The 9,587-nt window shown below is 37.7% G+C and overlaps 1 protein-coding gene across 1 annotated transcript; it reads right to left on the bottom strand.

Annotated features, from left to right (window-relative positions):
* Positions 1 to 7,125: 7,125 nt before the first annotated feature.
* On the bottom strand, positions 7,126 to 9,131 carry LOC148950812 (uncharacterized). The gene is made up of 2 exons (XM_089090441.1): positions 8,760 to 9,131; positions 7,126 to 7,680 (listed from the first exon to the last, which is right to left on the bottom strand). The coding sequence occupies exons 1-2, from the start codon at positions 9,129 to 9,131 to the stop codon at positions 7,126 to 7,128; spliced, it is 927 nt and encodes a 308-aa protein (XP_088946567.1).
* Positions 9,132 to 9,587: the final 456 nt, after the last annotated feature.

Genomic DNA, 9,587 nt, shown 5'->3' on the forward strand with positions numbered 1-9,587 from the left:
TCAACGCCTCGCTCTTTACGCTAAAGCTTGACTCTGTCTCACAACTTTATTTTTTAAAATAATAAAAAACTTTAGCGTAAAGAGCGAAGCGTTGAGGAGGGGACAGCCCCTTTCATATACGGAATAATTTCTGTTCGTTTTAAATTTTAATGTCGCTCCTTGCTTTCAGTTTCAAAAACTTGTTTTTTTATTTAATTTATTGGAAACCAGGTCTACTGCATATCCAGTATTATTTTGTATTTATAATTTTTCAGTAAAAGGCTAGTTAATTTTAAAGATAACTATACTGCATTGGTTGAGGGGCTATAATTTTTCTTTTATTAAAGAAGAATTAAATGACAGAAAAAAAGGAAAGATCTAAGAAGAAAACAAGAAAGTAAAAGAGGCTACCTAACTTCTGAGTTAGCTTTCTCATAACAGTAAAAAAGAATTAGCTTTTTTTTAGCGCCATAGGGAGTTCCCAAAGGGACCAAGCTGGTCAACTGATATTTCCTTTGAGGTTATTTTCGGCATTTTCCCAGCAGGTATGCTGGAACATTTTGAGGGACTAGTCCTTTCCTGAACTTTAAGAAGAAAATTTACTCCGATTAATAGAAAAAATAAAAATTAGGCTTTCTGATGAGGTATGTTTCATTAAAACTGAACATCTCTATCTCCGGGACAAACCGCGAGAGGTTATATGGTTTTTCTAAGATTTCCGGGAAAGTAGGTGTCGGCTTTTAGTTTTGGGTCGATTATTCGAATCTCTTATCCAAGCTTTACAAGCCAGGGAAAGACTGCTCAATCAATTCTAAATAGTTTGGCCAGACAAACTAAAAAAGTCTATAATGGGTGAGATAGGGTGAACATTTAATATTTGGAAGTAGAATAGTCCAAAAATAAGTATTCTACTACCAAAATAAGTAGAAGTGGAAACACTGCTCAAGATAGTACATAAGAAAGATGTTGAATCAATAAAATCAGAAACTGATCTGCCACTTCAACCCTTGCACGACCCAGTTGCACTATTAATCTCACTATTATCTAAGTTAATCTACATATAAATGTAGCAGTTTCAAAATTTTGACTAATTGCTAATTGTAATTTTGTTCCTGTATATTTTGTAAAAGAAAAAAAAGGCCTTTTTGGGAGGAAGCTTTGGCCCCCCAGAAAAATTAGGGTGGGCAAAGGCCCCCCCTCCCCCCCTCCCAAATGCTGCCCCTGAACTTAACTCTTTACTTCCCTCGGGTTTTTTTAAATTAATCTTTGTTCGTTTTTGATCAAAATTTAAAGCAGAAACAACGCTGCCATGATCTTTTTTATTTCTACGGAATAATGTATGTTCGTTTTAAGTTTTAATGCCACTTCTTAGTTTCAATTGAAAACTTATTTTTAATATAATATCTAATTATCACCGATCTAGGGGAGATAAGACATCTCTGAAAATACTTCAAACAATCTTGGCAGCTAAGAAAAATTTCAGTCTATAACATAAAGTTCATTATCCCTACTTCACAAAACAATATACGTTTTTCAGGAACGTTTGTTTTTCTATGAGCGAAAGGCTGTTTCAACTCAGCTGACTTCGCCTGAAAAAGCCATAATGAAGACAGGGCTTTATAAATCCCCTACTGACTAGCAGAAAATAGAAGGCTACTGCAAGAAAAGAAAGCTGTTTAAGGGCTCATTTAAAAGCCTATATTTATACTTAATCGCTGTTTAGAAATTTGACTTGATAGCACATTCCCACAAAGTGCACTTTCGGTTGTTTTTCCAACTTTTTTAAATGAAACAAGTGCCTTTTCCAATGAAATGACCAAAAAAGTTGATTTCTAAACCTAGGCAAGAGCAAAAACTAAGGGGGCAAGGACGTCCCTTTCCCTCAATTACTGCCGTTAGAACTAGCACACAGGATTCATCACAGAGAGAGGTTTGAAGGTTCATTCAAAACTGTTGATCAATTAAGCTTAATTTTCGGTAGATTTTAGTTGAAAAGTTTTTAGTTTTAGTTAATTTTTTTTTCGCAATAATCTTTTGCTTGTAATATGACTAGTTGATCTATGAAACTTACTAAGAGGGTATGGAGGGGATCTTATAAACCTCCAGTTAAGAGCTTAGGACCATAATTATTGCAATGGTACCGTTTTATGATTCCAACCTCTTCCACTTAAGAAGTGGTAGCAAAAGCGCCAATTTTAGTGCTATATGGCACTTTTGGATGGTAAAATTGATAAAATGCGCGTAGATATGATTAATAGGCTTAAATCTGCCTTCGCGGGATATGCCTTAAAAAATGAGTGCATCACGCTTACAGAAATAGTGGATTATATGAAAAGTAATCATAAGAAGTGACACACCATGATTGAAAAAAAAACTAAGCTGGAATCGAACGCATGATAATCTAATTTGAAGTCCAACGCTGTACTGACAGAACCACGCTTCTAATATTGTAATTTGGTTTTTGTAGGACTTTAATTGTGTAGCTTTTTAAGGGGGACTGGAAGAGGAAGTTGCAGGAGGTGTTCATGCAAATGTTCAGTTAAGGGTTTTGGATCATAATTATTACAATGATTCCATTTTACGCTTTCAAGATTTTCCACGTAAGAAGTGGCACCAAAAATGTTGTTTTCAGTGCTATATCTCACTTACGAATGGTAGAATTGATAAAAAGCATGTAGATATGAGCAAAAGTTTTCAAATGATTCATTAAACATCCCTCTACAAAGTTCTAGTAGTCCACTCGCCCAAGCTTTTCCACTTGAGACATGACACAAAGAGTCTCGTTTTTAGTGCTATTTGAAACTAGCAGATGGTGGAATTTTCGGAAGAACGTAAATATGATCAATATTTATTATATGAGCATTCAAAAATCTATCTAAGATTTTTTGGCAGCCCGCTAGCCCCATCCCTCGAGAAACGGCATAAAAAGTGCCTCTTAACGTGCCATATGGCACTTGCATATTACGAAATTTATATAAACCACGTTCATATGAGAAATAGCTTTTGAATGAGCTCTTAAGCATCTCTCCATGATTTTCTGGTAGCCCGCTAGGCCTGGGCCAAAAAAAATTGTTTGTAATGTTTATCAACAACAAAATTGGAATTTCAACAGCTGAAATTGAATATTAGACACCATGTTGGAATTCCATGGTCATCATTGAATTTCCAATTTGTTGAGAAACAAAAATGTGGAATTACCATACCCGGACGGAATTTTCAATTTGTTGACAGAACAACATGTTGGATTTTAAGATCCTTATAGGATTTCCATCTTGTTTGCAGGATTTCCCGTTCTTTTATTGGATTTCCATCGCTAGCGATGTTCAATTTTTCTAGGTCTACAGTCTAATATCTAGTTCTCAAGATTCTGTTTCCCTTTCTTCTATCTGAAGCATCAATAAATACCATAAAAAATAATCTCATTTAATTTACAAGAACAGAAAATTACAACAAAAAATTCCTCCCAGATAATATGACACCTCTTAACGGCTGCATTTTTTTATGGTGGAAATCAATAAGTCAATGGCTTAGTAGCAGGCCGACAGAAGATACTTGAGTGAGAAATATCTTCCAGTCTGGAAAACAGTGACACACGGACCTGAAATGAAGATGAAATCAAATCAAGGCACAAATAAAGGAAAGACTTCCCCCCTTTTTTCTACCTCCAGAGCTGAACGGTTGCAATAATAATGCCGCGACTTATTTTTTCTTAATATCTTTGACTCACTCATTAGATCTCTCATCAAATCTCTTGTTCGCTACCTCATCAAATCTGTTTGTTATAAAATTTAAACCTTGCAAAATAGATCTTCTGCTCAGATAAAGTACAACAAAATTGTTTGCAGCTTCACAACTTTGCTGAATCCCAATTTATAAGGTTTTAAAGATATACAAAAATATTTCCTAAATTTTGAATAAAAAAATATTGATATGGCTTAAAATTCTACTAAAATAACAGGAATTGCATTTTTAGTCGGGGAGCCAAAGTTGAAAATCTGACAAAATAGCAATCTGAGGGGGACAAGTGATTTGAGAGAGGTTTTAGACTAAATCGACCATGGTGATTACGAATATCTCGGGAATATAAGCGCCAAAGGTGCGCTTGGTGGTTTCTTGCAACTAAGTTCGTTGATTTTTCTATTTCACTCAGACTAAGTCCAGCTTTCTACTAGAATATTGTAGTTGTCTTTTTTATACCTAGCCAAAACATTAGGCGATCGTTAATTTACCACATCAGTAAAAAAAAAAAAAAAAAAAAAAAAAAAAAAAAAACCTGCTTCAAGCAAAACAGCTTCAATATGCTTAAAAATGCTTTTAAAAGCTTTTGGTTTTTAAAATTTTATTAACATACGATTGGTCGAATATAAATAATTTAAATATGTTTAGCAATGTTTTTTAAGTTATTATTTAGTCAAACTCGTCGTCACTTTCAGAAAGATCGCATGACCCAGCACAAGCACAAAGCAAGTCGCACTTGCGGATTCCAGCACAGGAGCACTTTCCAATACACATATTTCTACACTTGCAATGAACTGCAATACGGTTTATAGAAATTGGCCACTGCGACAATGAATTTGTCAGAGGAATAACCCCGACAGCGTCACTGTATACCCATCCAAAATTTAGGGGGTCTAAAACTATTGGTTCAGACTCCATAGCCTGTAAAACGATTCCCCACTGATATACAACTCTAAGGATGTGATATTTAAAGCTGTTTTCAGTGGGCGGAAGATTTTTTAATGATTTTTTCCTATGGAATAAGTGCACTTGCAAGCCATTCAAGGAGTTAAAGTCAGTAGGACTCTTTCCATAGGCTGCGATTGTTACTTTTCTTGCCACCTCCGTCACTTCCTCAATATAATTTGATATGTTGGCAAGGTCAATCTTGACTTTTCTCGTCAGTTTCGCCATGTCACTAACAAGATCAAATTTCAAAGCTGCTTTCACAAATGTCTTCTTCCCCACAGAATAAGCAAAGCTCGTCGTGTCAGTGCCACTAAGGCAGTGTAGAAGTCCAATGCTGTCAATTAAGTCCCGTGGAAGAGAAATAGCTAGCTCGTGCACAGGGAAAACTCTGTCAGGGAATTGGAGGAATAGCTCCTTCTTTTTGTTCTCTTTCGTAGCTAACAGCGTAGAGGAGTGTTGCAAAAGTATCACCAGAATATCAGTGTCATTGGCCCGAACAATGACAGAAGAACTTCCATTCCTAAAGCTGGAAGCAACATGGACTGCTACACGCATGTCTGCTTCTTCATGTGTGCTTGCAAGCTCAAGACTAAGAGGAGGCAAAGGTTCCAGGGATCCTTTTCTAGGCAATATCCCAACATGTCGACGATCAGGGAAACCTCCAGCAAGTATAATATCAAAGTTCTTACTTTTACTTCCAATATTGCTCCAAAACTCATAAATAAAAACCACCAAGTTAGCTTTGCAGGAAGAACTTCTAAGAATTGATTGCCAGGAATCACCGAGTTTGATGCTGTCACTATATGTGGTACTGACCTTCAAACTCTGCTCACCCCTTTGTCTATGGCAACCACTACTGTCCTTTAAGCACACTGGTAAGTTAATTGGGTCCTTGATTCCACAAATTCCATCATACCGGTCAGAAACTACATGCAGTTGGCATAGATTTTCCGGGAGCTGACTAAAAACCTTGCACGTCAACCTTCTTGAAAAATCAGACAATGTCTCATCCCTTGACGGAGTCATAGTCCTTAAGAGCGGCATAAAGTCCAGGATGAGAGATAGCCTCGAATTCACATCAAACACTGGCAAAGAGTAGGCCTTAGAATCTAGGCAAGACAACCCTTCTATAAAGTTTATCAGATCAGATTTCTTTCCTGTTCTTAATTGGAATCCCTCGGAGTGCGCTTCGAACAATGCCGGGGAATACTCGAGGAGTTCCTGCTGAAGTATCTTTTTTAGCATGTCGGTTGCTGATCCTGTATTTCTAACTATAGGCAGCAGAACTTTTTTAACTGCTTCTAGTTATTCCACTGGGTTAGCAAAAGTACGTGTCGTCTTTCGTGTAGGTTTCAAGCAGCTTTCCATGGTTTGAAACTTGATCTTTTAAAAATCACTAGAATTGCCTTTTAAATAATCCTCTACAGCATCCAATCCTATCTTCTCTGCTGAGATAATCCGTTCCGCTATTGCTATATCAACAGTTTCAAAAGTGATCACAGTCACCAACGGCACTTCATCATATTTAAAAGGATGTATATGCTCTTCAAGAATACTAACTGACTTGTCTACGAGGCTACTTGTCTTGTCATGGCTTTGCAAAATATTGTTGTCAAACTCAGTCGCCCCATCCAGTCCTGCCATCGACTGAAGGGAAGAGGATACTCTCGAGCAAAATGGCAATGTCAGTGTCCACTTGGCAACTGCTGCTTTGTTCAGAGTAACACCTCTTAATCCACTTTTTTGCTTTGCTTCCAGATTTAGTGAGGATTCTAGCGCATGGTCCGGTGCGACACAATTCATTGAGCCAGGAGTCCTTTTCACATTGAACAAACCTTCCTTAAATATTTCAATCACTTTCTGAGGAGCACGGGCCATTTCTCTCAAATATAGTGTCAAACATTCTGCATATTTATAATGTCCAGATGCAGCCATATATGTGATCATTAAACTTGCTGCTTTAAGATGTCGCCACCAATCTCCTGACCTTTCTGCAATTAAAAAGTCCATCAGGATGAAGCACATTCTCATATACTGTAACCATAGTTTTGAAGTAAACGATGTCTCGAGGAAGCTGTCAAAGTCCTCTAAAGTCGATTGCAGATCACTTATCGCACCTGTTACAGTACCCCAACTGCTATTCACATCGATCTCTGAGAGCCCCTTCTCTCTGTTATCCATCACTGCTGTATCCTTACCAAACGCTAACCAATGATCTTCGAAAGCTTCAAAATACATCCTGCACAAACCTTCCGCAACAATTTGGTGGGCTCTCACACAGCGGTAAAAGGGTTTACCTGTCATAGCTTTTTTGGCAAACCCAGGCAATAAAATATTTGCTTTTGAAAAAAGCTCCTCCAAGCCAGAACCTTTCATGAGATACCCTATGGCACCTAAAAAGTTCATAGCGATGTGTAGGCCCCCGAGCCTAGGAACGAATTTTTCGTAGCTTTTTGGATCTTATGATCTCAAAGCAAGTATAATCTCATAAATTGCTAAGTCACGTGTGATTACTGTGTATTCCTGATGAAGAGAATCAGCTGTCTGTTGCAATACCGCAACTGCTTTTGCCACAACTTCAGGGTTTGAAGGGGAGCTAGGGATTATTGGCAAATATCCAATGCGAGAAACAGGTATCATGGAGCTTCTTCCATCATCTGCAAAATATTTGAAGTCTGGTAGTGTCAAGTTGTCTGGTAATTGCACTGCCAGAAATTTTGTTGGCAAGTCACGACAGACTGCCCAAGATAGGAAAATGGGAGCGATGGAAACTCTTCCATCCCCTCGAGTCATTTCGAGCTTAAAAGAAGAAGGTTCTATGCAGCGTTTTCTTTTCAAAGTCACTTTTTCAAAGGATTCACTTCCGAAATCTGATTTTGACAATGCACGGCTTCTGCACCGGGAGCGCGATCGAACGACTGAAGCAGACGACGTACCAACATCAATCAGGTCCTTCGAGGGTTGGATGGCAATCATGGTAGTTACGTGGGATGACGTGCCATCTACAGTTTGCTCCTAAAGTAGAAGAAAATAAATTAATTTGTTTGCAAGGAAGTTAAAATAATTAATAAAGATAGATCAGTTATTTGTGGCGACTCCAGGTTTTGGGGACGGGGGGGACGGGGCTTCGTCACAAAAAAAAATTAAACTCTTGTCTCGAGGATTTTTAGCTCTCGGCATGTTGTCAATACCCCTTTTGAAAAAATCTATTGGACACGTGTATGATATAAAAACAGCGTCCGCGAAATAGCTGGCATAAAAAAATGTTTTCTAGAAAAAGCGGAAAAAAAAAATCAACTTAGCACTAAGAATCAGTGTCTTTTGTCAGAATTGTGACTAGCCGTTTTTAAAGTAACTAAGACCGAATGGGACCGAGAAATTCCAGGCATTTTGGACTGTTTACTTTCGCAGGGGGGGGGGGTCTCCTCCTGGATCTACCATTCAGACACCCACCGGTGTCGTATTATGAATAAGGGAATACACAAACGGGAATTTTGGGATTAAACAGTGGAGCCCGTGATCAAATATTTTCATTTGTTTGACTCAATGTTATTATTGTACCTTGGCCAATTTAACATTTTAAGGAGATTTTTAGGGTGCTACAAAGGCAACTAGCACCTTAACCTGCTGGATCTAAACTTAAGATTCTCTTAACTTAGGATCTTCAGGCAGAGAAAGCATTTTCTGCCGCAAATCCCCGAAAATTTTAGAAATTTATCACTAAACAGTGTATCATTCCTTATATTTGCCTCTTAATACTGATTTTAGAGAAGTAAACACCCTTAAAAATTAATATTGTGCTGCAAAGGGTCTAAGTTATTTAAAATTGAGATTAAGGAAATGCTGTTTTATTTTTGTTCATTTGCAGACACAAGAACTAAGTGAATGTCTGAGACAGTATTTTCTAAAATTCCGGGACCTACCACTGGAATATAGTAATAATGTGGTTTTCATGTTTCCTTTAAATTAGCCCCTGCAACATCTTTGCAAGGAAGCAAATTATCTTGAAAGGCAATATTATGCCGCAAAGCGGGAAAAATTTTTGAATTTAGAACTAAGATTTAGACTCTTCTACCTCATATTTTGATGCTTACCTCAAAATCAAGGTTGTCCAGTGAAAAGTGAATAAAGTCTCCTGGGACAATTCCTTCTGGTATGTGGACGTTGTCAGTTCTTTCTTGTTGTTCCTTTGCTTTCATAGCTTCATTGGTGACAATGCGTTGAACTGTGCTGTAGCTAACTGTCATTTTCAGTCTATACAGTAGAGTTATAAGATTTTTTTTGCGAGTTTTGTGGTACACATAAACACCTAGGCCAGTATGTTTTGGGGTCTCTAATTTTCCCACTTGAAATAGAATGTCCTGAGCCAAACTGATAATATCTTCTTTCACAGCATCTGTGACACTGTATCTTTCGCTAGCATTATCTGGTGGGTCCTCAAAATCGGCAAAAAGGAATGCAAGCATGTTGAACAACATTGGAGGGATCATAGAATCTGCATACTCTGTAGTAATATCAATATATTTGTCACTACGTTTGTACTTTTTCACTGTATCAACCTTTACAGCCTTTACCTTTACCTTGTATCAACCACTGTATCAGCCTTTAACCTTTTCACTGTGTAAAAAAACTCTCTTTTAGCTTTATGTTCAAACATATCGTTCATTGAGTTTGAACAATGCGGAGTGTCCCAGACATTGACAAATGGTTGGCTCCCTGTAGGACTTTGTGTTCCGTTTTCAACTGATTCAGGGCCACTATTTTGCATGTCATCTTCACTGTCCCACACTACTTCACAGTCAAATGATTCACTGTCACTCTCTCTGCCAGATTCGTTTGTTTCACAGTCTGTATCTAAGGTAGGACTCTCTACGAGCACAACTGAATCATCTGCTTCTTTGACAAACTTTGAAACCTGAAGG

The sequence above is a fragment of the Artemia sp. Qi Xiang Cuo genome, chromosome 6 (genome assembly GCF_049724085.1).
Source record: "Artemia sp. Qi Xiang Cuo chromosome 6, ASM4972408v1, whole genome shotgun sequence".
In the NCBI taxonomy this organism is placed as follows: domain Eukaryota; kingdom Metazoa; phylum Arthropoda; class Branchiopoda; order Anostraca; family Artemiidae; genus Artemia; species Artemia sp. Qi Xiang Cuo.

Coding starts and splice junctions, on each gene's coding strand:
- LOC148950812 (XM_089090441.1), bottom strand. CDS start 9,131: ATGCTTGCATTCCTTTTTGCCGATTTTGAGGACCCACCAGATAATGCT. Junction 7,681..8,759: donor TGGACAACCTTGATTTTGAG/GTAAGCATCAAA, acceptor CTTCTACTTTAG/GAGCAAACTGTAGATGGCAC.